This window comes from Arvicanthis niloticus, chromosome 9 (assembly GCF_011762505.2).
Source record: "Arvicanthis niloticus isolate mArvNil1 chromosome 9, mArvNil1.pat.X, whole genome shotgun sequence".
In the NCBI taxonomy this organism is placed as follows: Eukaryota; Metazoa; Chordata; class Mammalia; order Rodentia; family Muridae; genus Arvicanthis; species Arvicanthis niloticus.
Genome location: NC_047666.1, coordinates 76,383,692 through 76,399,639, shown reverse-complemented (window position 1 = coordinate 76,399,639; position 15,948 = coordinate 76,383,692). Strand labels below are relative to the sequence as shown.

Genomic DNA, 15,948 nt, shown 5'->3' with positions numbered 1-15,948 from the left:
ACATAACGTGTGCACACAAACACATGTATATAATGGACACATGCACAGTAAAGTGGTTACAAAGAAAATTTGTTTTGAATGGTCAAATCCCTTGAAAGTCCTGTATTCATATATAAGGGAAGGTGGGTTTTAGAACAATGTGATAAAAATAAAAACTCTCAAAAGTATAGATTTGATCATTGAGAAGGTATTTCCAGGAAGAATGAACTCCTCCGCTTGCAGGCACATAAGTATCAGAGTAGTTTACAGAACTCGGTAATTCACAGACATTTGGACTGGGCTAAATTCCTCCAAGCTCTGATCATTGAGTTAATGAAACCCCAAACAGTTACACAATGCTATGTTCTGAAATCTTTGAAGACATTTGGTGTATTACAGCCCTCACAGGATCAGAATCCTGATACGTCACATAATAAATTTACCTGAGAAATGTGTCCATCACTGGAGAACATGGATGACAAATGTTTCTCTTCCACATCTTCCTAGAAAAGAGAGTGAGTCACCACAGGAGTGAAAGAATGCTAACTGGCCTGAGCTTTGTTAGTGGTCACAGGGACAAAGGCAAGCTGCTTTTAAATAGCCACACAGCCCTTACCCATTTCTAGACTTCACAGAAATATGAACAAGTGTCTGTTTAAATACTGAGTATCTGTTTAAATATGCTGCCTCAAAGTATCAAAATCAACTCGTGAATTCAGAGACACTTGAGAGTTTAGGATGCTTTCCTTTCCAGTTTTTTCCCTGCCATGTTTTTTTTCCCCTCTGAAGAGATGATATTTTCTGTGTAGGAGCACTCTGGCTTGAAGTGTAGAACGTTGGGCCAATTGTAAAAAGTGAACGCAACTACCATATAAAGCCATATAATGTGCAAAAAATGTAAATTGTTATGACCCCTGTATAGATGCAAGACCACAATGTCACCAAGTGAACATAGTCACAAAGACTAACAGGAGACACAGGGCACATCAAGTGTTTAAGCTTTGGCGAAGAATAGGAGAGGGTCCATCCACTGAATTCTTCAAGACCGGTTTTGAGTTAGGACACTTGTTTGGAACTGAAGGGCTTTTTCAGCATAGGTGTGTGGTGATGAGCATTGTCTAGGGTTAGGCCTTCCTGGTGGACCGTTTTCATAAAAGTAAAACCTTGGATTCTTGGAGGTTGGGGTAACAGTAGTTGCCTCCTGGTGCAGGTTTAAGCCTTTGCTTCTGAGAAGCACAGAGAAAACTTTAGAAGCAGGTAGGGCACAGGTGACTGTCCTCTGCTAATAAGGGAAGAGTCGAGATGAAACCTCCGTGCACAGGGCACAGACACCCTGCCTTGAGTCCAGGATCCCACTCAATGTCAACTCCACATCAGGTATCGGTAACAAGATATTCTATTGCACAAGACTAAATCCAGACACAAGGAGGAATTTACCTACTGTGCATAGGAGGGTCGTTGTCCCCATTAAAAGTCCAGGTACAAAGTTGACTTGAGGATATCCTTTACTCTTTCAACAAAAAACCCTCTAGACTCCAGTGTCAAAAGAATGAGTCAGTTATTTAGTAATAAACAGAGGGAGAGGGGGAGAGGAGAGGGAGAGGGGGAGGGGGAGGGGGAGGGGGAGGGGGAGGGGGAGGGGGAGGTGGAGGGGGAGGGGGAGAGGGAGAGGGAGAGGGAGAGGGAGAGGGAGAGGGGGAGGGGGAGGGGGAAGGAGAGGGGGAGGGGGAGGGGGAGGGGGAGGGGGAGGGGGAGAGGGAGAGGGAGAGGGAGAGGGAGAGGGAGAGGGAGAGGGAGAGGGAGAGGGAGAGGGAGAGGGAGAGGGAGAGGGAGAGGGAGAGGGAGAGGGAGAGGGAGAGGGAGAGGGAGGGGATTACAGAGAGGAGAGGAAGCATGGAGAAGGTTCTCTGTACAAATGTCTTCACAGGATTACAATCACCCTACACACTAACAGCCAGCAGAAGAAAGCTAAACACCCTCTGCCCTCAGTAAAATTTGCCTCAATCTCTAAGATAGTTCTACATATACTGTCTAGCATTCAATCAATAAAAAAAAAAGATGGTTACAGAAACACCAGCCAGTGCAGCTCATTGTAACTAGGATATAGAGATCAGTTATGTCAAACTATGAAATGACCTTGATATCAGGACTAAACACCAATTCTCCTAAAATACATGGGTAGATTCACCAATATGCTTAGCAAGGTGTCTGAGAAAGACTTGGGATAAGAATAACAATGAGATTTCTATCATGTGCTATCAAATAGGAGGACTGAATAACTTCCAACGTGAGACATGGCTCAGCAGTAAAGAACAGTGGCTGTTCTTCCAGAGGACCTGGGTTTGATTCCCAGCACACACACACACACACACACACACACACACACACACACATACACCCCACAGACACACACACCCCACAGACATGCACATGCACACAACCATCTGTAACTCCAGTTGCAGGAGATCTGAAGCCTCCTTTGAAATCCACAGGTACAGTACACTCACATGATTCATATGCATACATGTAAGCAAAACAACCATGCACAAAATATATAAAATTAAATTAAATAATAAAATAAGGACAGAACAGGACAGGTTGTCTAGAACCTGATATGTAAACATGGCTCATAGTTTCTAAAAATGATGCCAAGCTTCTGTAATTGAGGAAAATAAACTATTTTAAATAAATGAACAACTTGCTGTGCACTTAAAAAATAAAGAATCCCTGTGAAACACCACTGCTCACTATGGAAACACCACCATAGAGGAACTATGGGCAGTTAAGAGTGCTGGAGTCGGGGTGGGGATGGGGCTTTTTTCGTTCTGCAGTGTAGTCACCAATAAGTTGTCTTGCTCCACTAAGTAACCTCACTCCTGTGCGTGCGTATGCAGGCAACCTGGATTAATCTTAATTGGTCTCGCACATCCACAAAACAAGCCGAAACAAAAGAACAGACATTAAGTCTTTTAAAAGAAGAAATTGGGTTAGGTGTAAGAGAGAGGATGGATGAGAGAAGTTAACTGGGTGCCAAAATAATCACATTCATTGTATAGGAGTATGAAAATGTCAAAGAATTAAAAATTTGAATGATTACCACTTTATATACAAAAGAGCAATTTGAAATGGGACATAAAATTTTAAGACAGAAAATTGTAAATAATCCCAAGAAAATTGAAATAAAATATGCAAAACTGTGGAAGCCAATATTCAATTAATAGTATAAAAAACATAGCATAATTTTTTAACCTGAGATTTAAGCAAAAGTTCAAGGGCTGAGGAGATAGCTCAGTGGTTCAGACACCTACTTCTTACAACGTTTGATACAAAATATTGAGGATGGTTGTTGCATTTATCAAAAAGTGCATACAAATTTGTTAGTAAGAAACAAAAGTTAACAACAAAACATAATTACACATACCTCAAGTTGGACTATGTCACATTGTGAAAAAAGGAGCTATGTTGTGTTGTGAAACGTACATAAACTTATCATATACCAGTGCATGAATAACCCCAAATTTATACCCCAGAAAAATTACTGATATTTTCTCAAATGTCTGCAAACAGTATAGGAGATAAACTGAGATCCATTTTTATTTTAATGGAGTGCTATTCAACACTTAAAATGAACATAGCCAACACATGGAGCAAGCATATTTGTGTGTGTGTTTGTGTCCCTGTGTGTCTGTGTCTGTATGTGTCTCTCTGTGTGTGTTTTTGTTTCTGTGTTTGTGTCTCTGTGTGTCTGTGTGTGTTTCTGTGTGTCTGTGTGTGGTGTATATGTGTTTGTGTGTTTCTGTGTGTCAGTATTTGTGTGTGTGTTTGTGTGTGTGTTCCATAGGAAGAATGTGAAGGTCAAAGCACAAAATGTGTTATCTTTCACTACTGGGTTGCAAGGACAGGCTTGATGACAGGTGCGTTTACAGGTGACAGGTAGAGCCATCTTGTGGGCACAAAGGGCATGTCTTCTGTAGAAGAAAGAAAATGAAAGGGCCCAGAGCCACAGACACCAGCAGTACACGGTCCTTCCCAGCGTCCATCATATAACTAGCCTTCATACTGTATGTACATTACTAAATGTTCATCCTGTGATGCACAACATATCTAAGCCCTAGACAAAGAGTGCAGACATTGCTTACTTCTTTCCAGAAACTTCTCTGGGGCTCTTGTTCTCACTAGAACCCAAGCTTCTTTGCGGTGAACTATCTTCTACTTCAAGGACCATGATTCTGAGGATCTTCAGTCTCAGAGTGAATGTTCTTTACATAATTGTTTTGACTTTCAGTCATTTCAGCCTGGTCTGCGTTTCTGCTAATGCAGTTCTGAAAATTGTGTTTGATTTCCCCATGACCTGACTCTGTCTCCTCAGCTTCTCTCTTTCTGACCTCTCACTGGTCATCATACCTGGTCATTTTTTTCTTATTTTCTTCTTATGAATTTTTTTCTCCTTTTCCAAAACCTTTTATTATATCCAATTGTGATTATAAACTGGATGGATGGTTTTATTCTGGATTCTCCGTAACCCCCCACCCCGTTCCCGCCACGCCCTCGCCCCTGTGATAGCAATGAAAACAAGGGCTGCCGTGGTATTGTGAGACTGATACCAAGTGACTCACGCTCTTGGGATGGCGTTCTTCCAATCACTGCCCTGTGTAAAACACATTACATGGGTCGTTTTCACTGATCTTTAAAGGTATCATTGTCTTATATTTTATTATCTCTACTGTAGCGATGAGGAATATGAATTAGGAAGGGTAGGTAAAATTCCTCCATAGTAATGGAAGTTGACAGAAATATCTCTCAGGCGGAGGAGAGCTCTGTCTCTAAATTCTGACCTGGACTATAACTCTGCTTAAATTATATTTGAAATTGGACATTCTGAGCATCTACTAGTATATTTGCTGTCACTGAGTGCTCAATTCTAAAAAAACTATAACCTGTGTTATTACATCCCATACTAAGTCTTTCTGCTTATATTTTGAGTTTTCTTCCTCTCTGGGTGGTTTGTGACTTTAGTCAAGGAGCATGTCCTTCTTTCTCCTGAGCTATTTAATGTGAATACAGATGACACATTATTCTTTTGTTTATTATTGTTACAGCTTCTGGATCATAGGCGAGATGGTGGAAGAGCTGGGGAGCTTCACCCTTCCTGGGCTAGGTAGACATTGCCTGGAGTCCAGTCACACTTCAGCTAGAGTTGATTGCGTACAGTCTCCGCCCATGTGCTCTGCAATTAGTTCAGGGCTTCATTAGATTCGCTTATCTCTAATGGTCCTTGACTGACATTTCAGTAGGCACTCAGCAAGGAAATGCAAGTCTCCCAGTAAGAAGCAATTTTGTATCAGAAGTCGATTCTTTCAGCCAGGGTAAGACCTGATTTTATAGTGTGCTGGAATGAATAGGCTCCATTCAGGGAATTGCTTATGTAAATGGACCCAATCTCAAGGCAGGTTCTCAGCCACTTGGGGGAAGGGCACTCACCACCTCCATCTATCCAGGGAGCAAAATGTTCAATTCTTTGCATCAAGTAAGCGTTCCAGAATAGCTTTTGGAGAATTCTTTTACTTTTAATTTCTTTCAAAATTTAAGACAAATATAGGATACAGAATATCTTCAAAATTATTTTTCTGAAAATTCAAAATATCCACTGAATGGAAGTCAGGAAGTTTCCAATGGAGAAGTTTCACATAAGCTACCTGCACAGTTAGCCACCTAAGACACAACCCAGGCCACCCAATCTGAAATTAATGAATTCTAAAACATGTTGAAATAATTACTTCAAAGAAGAAACCTATTTGGCAGTTGAACTCATTCACATGACTCAGAAATATTCATGACATTTACCTACCTGAGGATTTGTTATCTTGTTTTCAAATCATGCATAATAATCTAAGTTTGTAAGAGATGGTAGAAACATTATTTTTCAAATTGATGCTGTTTGGGACATTGATAAAATAGTTATTTGTCAAAGAAGCAGGTGGTCTGATACTGGGGCCATGAGGCAACACTGCTTAATTCACTTACATACGCACGTGCAACATTTAGAACCAACAATATCGTGGTCTGCCCACGAGTTGTTCTGGATGCTCTGCTAAAAAGCTTTTCATGAGTCTAATGGGATTGCTCAGGGCTTAAGAACATGTATGGGGCCAGGGGACCCAAGTTCAGTTCCCAACATCCATTACAGATGCGTCGCAACCTTTTGGAACTGCAGCACTAGAGGACATGATGCCCTTTTCTGTCTGTTGAGCATGTCTGCACTCGAGTGCACATACCCAGAGAGACATACACATATGCACATAATGTTAAGAATTAAATCTAAAGAAAAAATAAATCTCTTTGGTTTGGATTGTGTTCATGTGGAACCACACAGACACTGTGGTCTATTTTTAAATTAATCCAGTTCCAAGCAACGGTTGTGTTCTGCTAATGACAACGTGAAGACAGTGTTTCTTTGATGTTTTGCCAATATTTTAGTCACATTGGAAAAATTAACAGTGGCCAATAATTTCTTTCAAAGCGAACATATGGATGGCTTCCTATGTGAGTAATGTGATCATGCTTCTAAAATTGAAAAGCCAGAAGTGTTACAGATCTTCAAAAGTCTGAGCATGTGTGTGTGTGTGTGTGTGTGTGTGTAAAGAAGACGCCAACAACACACAAAAGCACTGAGATATTAAACTAAATGAAATCAACTATTGAGATTATTAACCTTCAGAACTGTCTCTGCATAGATGATTGAAGTCTTTGTGTGCCTTAAGTCCTGGCAAATTTCAAACTTTACCTAAGAAAGGTTATTGTGGGATTGAGTCAAGTGTAAAAGGGCACAATTTATGAGAAACACACACACACACACACACACACACACACACACACACACAGAGAGAGAGAGAGAGAGAGAGAGAGAGAGAGAGAGAGAGAGAGAGAGAATGAATTCATGTATTTGTGCAGGCTCCTGTACATGCAACTGTGAAGGATGTTAGACATCATACTCTACATTTTTTTAAGACAAATTTTCTTTACTAAAATTAGAAAAAATATTTTCATAAAATGCACTATAGACATTGGTTTTTTGTTTGTTTTGTTTTTGTCTTGTCATCACCATTTCTTACTGTATAGTAGCTGGTTCTAGTGCGTGGACAACTGGACAAGTTGGTTCTCTACTGGAGTCACATCAGGTAGGGGAGATCCAGATACACTGATCATCACAATAGCATAATCTTAATGACTTTTGTTGACCTTCCTTATAAAAGGGAGTTCATTACTTCTTTCTCACCTGCCTTTCTTCTTTCACAGTGACACAGCATAGAACCCTATCATTTGTAGGTCCATCAGACTTGGACCTTTCAGATTCTAAAACTAAAACAGCTAAATCTTCATATTTTTTTGTTTGTTTGTGTTTTGTTTGCAGATAGAATCACCTGTAGTCCAGGTTGGCCTGGAACTCACTACAAAGTTGAGCATGACCTTGAACTTTTGATCTTCTGTCCTTCATATACTTAGTGTATCGCACCTCACTCACTAAATCTCTGTGGTTTATATAAACTACCAAGTCTCAGGAATTCTATTATAGCAACACAAAATAGATCCTAGTATCAACATGAGGTGGTACTGAATCAAGAGGACTACCATATCCAGCTAGTCTTGTCCTGTTGAAAGGACAGACAGAACAGGGTAGGGTAGAAGAGACTGCTAGGGTGCTGCAACATGCCACGGATTGTCCATCAACTATCAAAGACAAAGAAGTACACATCGAAGTGATTACTCTCCACACACTCCAGAAGGGATAAATGCTGAACACTACTTTTTAAGACAAGGTCACCCAGGAAACCAAGGTCACTGCATCAGCTGGATTTCCTGGTCAGTGAGGCCCCAGGATCATCTTGACTCTGCTTTCCCAGGCCTGGGGTTATATATACGTGTTTCCATACCCAGATTTTTACATGGCCACTGGCAATCCAAATTGGTTCTTTGTATTTGCCATAGTAGTTACTTTACCTACCAAAACATTTCCTGAGCCTCACTTGGTACACATCTGTAAGAGTTAAGGTGGTGTCATTTTTCTTCACTCGTACCCAATATCTTTACATTTCAAGACAGGCCTAAGAAAGACAATTATGATAGAGAGAGTACTAGACTTCAGGGAGGAAAATGAGGTGTATAATTGTATTGGCATCCCCATATTGGTAATTATTTGTATAGAATTCACATTCATATTCAGGTTTGGCCATCCACATCAAAACCACACAGCCCACCGAAGCTCATTCCTGTTAGGCATTGTCAGTGAGTGACCTGAGAGCTGCGTCCTCTCACAGACCTGTTGATCCCACTAACTCATGAGAAAAGGAGCCATCACCTGATCAAAGTTAGGCTCTGATTTGCAGGCCTTTGGTGTAAGGCGTTCTGCTGACTTACTTTTGAAAAGCCAACCCTCCCTAAGAGCAGCTCTCAGAAATGATATGCCTAATGGAGATCACAACTTGGAGGCACAGCAGGTGCCTAGATTTTAGTAGCCTTGGACTGAATCCATCTTAGTTCTCTCCTGCTGAGCCAACCTCTCCCCTCCTCATTATTCTCTGGAATTGATCTCTCCATGCAGTTCGCTGAAGCCAGGAAATCTTCGGTTATTTTATTTTAGGCTTACTGAGTCTTTCACCCAATCATGCAAATTTCACATTTCACTCCATCTCTGACCTGTAGCATGATGCTGGACAGGGTCCTCGCTATCACCTTGAGCTAATGGGATGCCGCTCTAATCACTCAGCAGCTATTCTACTACTGTGAACAATGGCCTCTGCCATCAGCTGATAAATCAAAAAGGTATTAGTTGGTTATATAAGATCCAAAGGAATCTACATAACTCTTGCCAGCCTTGAGCCTTGAATCTGATTGAAGTTGTATTAAATTTAATATACTTTCCAACACACCAGGCAGTTCCTCATCTAATCGGTTTCACTTCTATTTTTTTTTTTTGCTGAATGTTTTCTCTACTTTCTACCTTTCTTTAAGGTTTCCCACCGCTGACCAAGAAACACATACTTGTATTGCAACAAGCAATGGAACGTGTGATGATACTTGGTGGGTATTTTTGTCTTTATGTGGTGTGTGTGTGTGTGTGTGTGTTCTGTATGCACATGGCTTTTGGTAGCATCTACAGCATTTTACTACATATTTCCTTTATTTATATTCACGTGGTAGGATGAAAATCCCCTTGTAATATGGACTCTACTTTATTCTCTTTATTTCTTAAAAAGTTTGCAAAGTTTAAGAAAAATAGGAGATAGTTAATAAATGCTCACTGAATAGATAGCTAAAGCTAGAGAAACTACTACCTGGGTTCTCAACAGGTGTTCGACATGGAGGTTGTATTTTTTCATTACTGTGGAGAGGCACTGTCTACAAAGATAAAAACAAAAATTTGGTTAAATTTGTGTAGAAAATTAGTATTACACATTTAGTACAGACATCTATCATAAGTTTCAATTTTTCCTTGATTCTCTATTAGGCAGAACATAAACAGATTACTTGATATGACTTAAAATTATTGTAATTTTGTAGAAATTTAGAACCAATTCAGAGGATTCTTGCATCAACTCCCTACATTCTATCACACTTGATCCCTTATCCTTGAAGACATGTTTAAACTGGCAGACATTTCACAAGCCTGCCATTCCCATAAGGTTCATAGATTATAACTTACATACTGTGATTGTATTAACTGTCAAATTCACATAATATAAAAATCGCTTTAGCAAAAAAGGCTTCTGGGAACATCTGTAAGGGTCTATCTTGATTTAGGTTTAGTTGAGATAGAAAGAATCACCAACTGTGGGTGGGTCCATTCCATGGGCTGGGGGATCCTGGGCTGTGTATGATGCAGAGAGTGGACTGAGCATTAACACATCTCCATCCTTCCTCTATTTCTTTACTGTGTATGCATTGTGAACAGCCACTCAAACTCTGGCAGTTGTGACTTCTCCATAGTGATGGACTGTAACCTTGAACTGTGGGATAAAATAAACCCTTTCTTTCTGTGATGTAGGAGCTGTCACTGAAAACATCTAGTAAGGCTAGTGTCTGGTCTTTCCCTGGTCTCTGGGAATTAAAGATTAGTCACTTTTGTTCAGTATGACAGTGTTAATAGTCAACAGGACAAGATCTGGAGTCATCTAGGAGACTTGTCTTGGGCCATGCATGTGAGAGATTATTTATATTAAGTTAGCCTCTGGCCCTGTCTGTGAGGGTTTATCTTGAGTAAGTTAATTGAAGTGGGAAGATCCATCCTGAACATAGGTGGCATCGTTCTTCAGGCTCTGGGATATAGACCAGCATTCACCTCTCTTTTCTTCCTGAACAGAGGCATAAATCCAGCTACTTCAAACTTCTGTTGCCTTGACCCCTCTGCCATGATGGATTTTACTCTCAACTTGTGAACCACTGCAAAAGAAACCTTTCCTTTCTTAAATTGTTTGTGCCATGGTATTTTATTACAGTAGCTAGAAAAATAACTAGTATAGCCAGTTACGTGATTGATCATGTACATATTATGAAGGCCCCTTGAGAGTCCAAAAGGTCAGTGTTTGGAAAGGTTCCAGATGGCTTCCTGGAAGTTAGAGTGCTTAGAGAGTTGGGGTGTCTGTATTCTTTCTTATTCTTTTGAATCATCTCATCCCTGACCACTGCAATGCCTTATAAATATCCGCATGCACCTTTGAGTCTCTGAAACCATCATTAACTTCAGGAGAGGGATATAAGGCCTCAATTTAGAGATGGTTTATCACAAGCATAAGCTATCTTAGCATCTGCATTATAATGGGTGAGTCTTTGATGGTTTCTGAGTCTTCAATGTATTTTCCTTTTGGCACCATCTCTAGGTAGACCTTGTCAATGTTGAATTGACTATGAGGATACATAGAAGGTGTCTACTACAAAACTAAACTTCTGCTTGTTAGCAGGAAGAAATGTTCACATCTTTTAGGGTCATAAAAATTCCTTTGTCTATGTAAGACCAGAGGAGAGATAGTTCACTCTAAAAACCCAAATGTGATTTAAAGCAGATAATGACAAATGTTAGCATTAGGAAATACTAAATATTCCGTCTTAAAAATCATTTGGCAGGTGTTTATGATGGATGGGGCTGTCTTAGGAAACAGATAACTGCATTTTTCTTTCCAAAGCTTATTTATTGTTCCAGATTTATCTGCGTTTAGTTGGGATGTATGTGATTTGAGCAGAGATTCTTTCTGGCTTTGCTGTTCAGAGGACTTCCTAAAACATTATTATGTTTATCTTCTCATTTGTCCTGAAAAACTCTTGAGCCGAATTTAATAATAAGTTACAGACAAAAACCTACCTGGAAAACCCATTAATATATTTTCCAGTAGCTTTCTTCTCATGTGTTACCCTACTATCTGTTTAGCTGTCATTTTAAGAGGAAATATATAAATTCCATACAAGCCAGTGGAGTGGTAAGAAAAGTGTGTTTTCATGCAAAATATGTTCCTAATGTTAAAAAGACCTCCAAGAACCTCTATTGCTTCACCTTGATTGTAAATATTATATCTATCTAATAGAAAAGAAAAGTAGTTGGAAACACTGATGATCAATCATTTTTTTCTCAACTTGTAAGAAATAGATAAAACATAGAAGGCAGAGACCCAAAGATAAGCCTCTGTCGTTACTCTAGACATCAAAGACTTGATGACCCTGTTTTGTTGGGAAGGTATTTTGGTATGTAGTCTGGAATGGCATTTATGTGAGTCTTCCTGACCTTCCCCCTCTCTGTCTGAGTGTGTGAACCCCTGGGGTCATAGTGTTTGACCTTTTAGTCTGTGAAGACAGGGAGGAAAACACTGTCTTACAGAAAGCTAAGGCATACAGTTTTAATGAGGTTGTAAGGAACCTGTGCCAGGTAACACTGAGAAGAGAAGGGTTGGAAATTAAAGTGCTCATTTTTTTATGTGGCTTTGGTCATGTATTCAGTATTGTGTCTGTGCTATTTTGTTTTAACTTTGCTGTTTTAGTTTCTATAATGTTGCAGGATATTTGATCATACTGAGAACATTGAGACTGTGTTATTTCCTAGGGAAAAAACTTGTTTTTAGTTGTGGTGGAGTTCAGCCTTAGCATATACCTTTAATCCCTCTGACATTCATTAGAACACACTTTTAATCCCAAACAATGAAGGTAAAATTAGCTTGTAGAAGCTATTCAAAGTGATCTCTAATTGAGTGACAGGCAAAGTGACGATTCAGAGAAAGATTTGACAGAATATGATATTCTCAATTGTCACAACAAGAGAAGAGAGAGTCTACTTAAGAGAGAGTGGCATAGAGAAAAAAGGTAAAAGGCAGACTTACTTGGATAGTTGTGCAGAGACACAATGCAGAGAGAACAAGTTCTACAAAGGTGAAGGCTGAATGATCCAGAAAATGAGAAGGAGCCATATTAGAACAAATTGTCAGTTAGTATGAGGCCAAGCAGAGAAATTCACTAGAAGCTCAGTGAAGCCAGATTGAATCAGTCAGCTTGGAGAGGAGTTTGAGCCAGCACAGTTAGCTGAGTTGAACCAGCCAGCCAGAGTTCAGAAAAATCCAGGAAGGGGTGAGCTTATTCAGCAGCAGGTCTCAAGAGCTGAGCACATTCTAGGCCTAGATTCGGTTGTATGGAAGCTAGAAGCTACCAGGATTAGGCATAGGTTAGCAGCCAGAGGTGGTAAGTCTCTGAGACAACACTTACATCAGTCAAATAAAAGATATAATTACACACACACCCACACACACACACTAAAAGATGAAGAGTATCGGTGTGTCGAACCTTATTCATGCTTCCTGGACTGTTGCCCACCACTCTCAGGATAGAGTATGAAGGTGCAGGAGTTTAGTCTGAACCTAGGCTGGCCCTGTTAGATGCCCTCTGCCATTTACTATAGTAAGACTTTTGCTTTGCCCTAACTTAATCCAGTAGACACTTACTCATGGCCAAGGCCACCAGACCGATAAGGGCAAGTGATGGCATCTGTGAGACAAGAAGAGGAGAATGTCTTCTTTCGGACTATTTTCCCACATCCTCCGCTCCTCCATTCCTTGTCCCAAGAACTAGTCTCAAGTTATAACACTCACACAAATAATTTGGAAACAATAATTCCTTGCCCAGGAATTTCCTTGTTAGGAACATGTTAGAAATGCGGTAGGTTTTCTATCTCTCTACCTTACTTCCCATTTCACTCTTTGGTGTTTGTTTCTCCACTATTTATTTTGTAAAAATGAAGCAGTGGCCTTCGTTAATATTTCCAGCAATGTGGTTCTTGTAACTATGCATGAAGAAAAATCTTGGATTGGATGATGTTGGAAGGTCTTTTCAGTCCTAACTATATTTGATGATACCGATTGAGCCTGGGTGATATGGAGTGGTTCTGGGCAAAGTCAACAGAGAGAAGCTGTGCTTCAGTGTGAAGATGCAACCTTAGCTGGTCCCACTATATTCACACTAACAGTGACTTAGGAGCCTGAGGTCTGTTATCTAACCTCTCAGAGCTTAGCTCTCCATGATTCTGAAGCAGATAAGACTGGTCATCACAGCCGTAAGGAGAGATTCAGGCGAGAAAATGCATGCAAAATATGCAAGGGTTTTACAAAGTGAAGAGTGTTATTAATATGCCACAAAACCAATTCAACTAGCTTTGCTTTACAGACTGATGACATCCCCACCCCAACACAACACCTGACTTCCACTTACCACACCCCGGTTCTTCCTGTTTTTTCCTCATAACAATTTAATTCCAGAAAAACCCAACTGACAGCCCTGACACCTTCTGATGCATCTTTACTGATGCATCTATGCTGAGCAACACAGGCATACATTTAGGTGTGAGGATCGATTATGAGGTGCCCATTTCCTGTCATGTGAGTTTCCCAGTTTGAATTCAGACTCCTCTGTTTATGACATACCAATTATATCAGGGAGGTCCAGAAGGAATTTTAAACAGGAGACGATGACTTTAAAAGGTGTGGGAATTGGGTTTTACAAAGAGCAGAATTACCTGAATACCCAGATTCACAAAATGAATAAGAAAAAAAAAAAGAAAAAGAAAAGAAAGAAATCCTTCAGAGTGTAATAACCAGCAGCAGAGATTTCAAAATGAAAGTCATATTATTCTGTAAGGTGCTAACAGCTCCTCAAGTACAGCTGAGTAGCTGTGAAGAGTAGATAATTATTAACAGAGCTTGCCAAGGGAAGTTATGTAGTAAAGTACTATAGGTGAAACAGTGCCAGCAAAGGGACAGTATTTACAAGTGACTGAAAGATATTGTGATCTGGCATCTGAGAATGCAGAGGAAGAGTGTCTTGGGATAGAAATAGAACAGCTTACCTGGATATTTTCCAAATATGAGTAAATTCTAAAAGTTGGTTCAGATGAAACTGACTGTGGTCATCTTCACTCTGCAGACAGCGGAATATATTAATATTTATAGACTGAATAGGAATGAGGAGCAGATAAAAATAGGTCTGGAGCTTCCAGCTGTCACTTCATTCAGCTCTTTTGATAACCTCAATTCATCATTTTTTATACTTTGTTTTATATAACTCCCACTGCTTTTCTTAACTGTGTGAGCCCTCCTTTCAAGTGAAACAGGAAGCTTGGCCTTGGATGAGGATAAACCCAGAGCTTCCTGGGAAAACAATGAGCTATCACCAAGGACAAACAGAATATCTCCTCAGAAGGAGGAAGGCAGGTTATTAACACCAGTTTTCCACCTTCCTCTTCTCTTTCCTCTTCTCCCTCTCCTTCCTTTCCTGCTTCTCCTTCTCAGATCTTCTCCCCTCTTACTTGCTCCATCTTATCTTTTGATGTGCACACCAAGCAAACCATGACAGAATGGCACTTGCCAGATGATTGACAGAAGACACCTAAATATTCTTTTTTTTTTTTTTTTTTTTTTTTTTTTTGGTAACTATAGATTCTAGGAGTTAATTGGCAACCTATTTTTCTTCTAATCAACTGGAAGCATCTATTTTATGGCTCACATACATACACACACACACACACACACACACACACACACACACACACACACTTTGATTCTGTGGCCTCTTCCCCAGTAAGCATTCATGCAAATCTTATGCACAAGTCCTCACCACTGTGAGCTTATCCTTCATCCTAATGGCATCGACCGTGAGGGCAACACGTTTCGTTGCTGAAACCTGTTTCTTACAGCCTGGGTGACCGGTGCCTATTTTTAAAAACTGCCTGTGCTCCTGACAGAAAATGTCAGAAGAAAGTCCTAGATGTGTCAACAGTGAATTAATTTTTATGTGTTCTACTTTGGCGAGTAGGCTAAAAAGAATCGAGGCGACATAGAAAGAGTAAGGGTGGCTTTTACAACAATAGTTTGAGAGAACGCAGTTAGAAACTGCAGAAATGTTAAGAGATGTGAGTTTGAATTAGAGTCACCTAAGACAGAAATAGTGGCGCTGGTATTTTCCATTTTGAAACAGAGAAAGCTAAAGCTTGTATTTGGTAAAACATGAGAAATTAGTGTTAAAAAGAGAGAGAGAGAAAAAGAAAGACAGTTGAATTTGTTGCCCTCGTGTGGTCAACTGATGACATTACGATGAAGGTTAAGCCACTGAGATCTTTTGCACAAGTTTTGCAAGAATATCTACTGACAAGAGCATTTAGGAGTGTGTGTGTGTGTGTGTGTGTGTGTGTGTTATGACAAACGTTTTAAAACATTGGGAAACTAGTGTCATTAAAGTGGTGTAACATGTAGAACTTGGATGTCCATAGAAGTTAAATCAAAGCAAACATGTTTTTTTGTTTTGTTTTGTTTTTGTTTTTGTTTTTTTTTGTTTTTGTTTTTTAGAGACAGGGTTTCTCTGTGTAGCCCTGGCTGTCCTGGAACTCACTCTGTAGACCAGGCTGGCCTCAAACTCAGAAATCCTCTTGCCTCTGCCTCCCAAGTGCTG

The 15,948-nt window shown here is 40.0% G+C and overlaps 1 protein-coding gene across 9 annotated transcripts in view; it reads right to left on the bottom strand.

The window, feature by feature from the left end:
• Pik3c2g (phosphatidylinositol-4-phosphate 3-kinase catalytic subunit type 2 gamma) overlaps positions 1-15,948 on the bottom strand; it is a 340,028-nt gene that overhangs the window by 250,198 nt on the left and 73,882 nt on the right. For 7 of the 9 annotated variants that reach the window (XR_013112697.1, XM_076940719.1, XM_076940715.1 and 4 more), the window contains 3 exons: positions 14,351-14,421; positions 9,312-9,375; positions 423-482 (listed from right to left, as the gene is read on the bottom strand). Coding sequence is in view for 8 of the 9 variants with exons in the window: in XM_076940719.1 (XP_076796834.1) it covers positions 423-482; positions 9,312-9,375; positions 14,351-14,421 (195 nt within the window). In the remaining variant the exon portion in view is untranslated. The remainder of the gene's footprint in view (positions 1-422; positions 483-9,311; positions 9,376-14,350; positions 14,422-15,948) is intronic. The other 2 variants (XM_076940717.1, XM_034512005.2) reach the window with 1 other exon arrangement.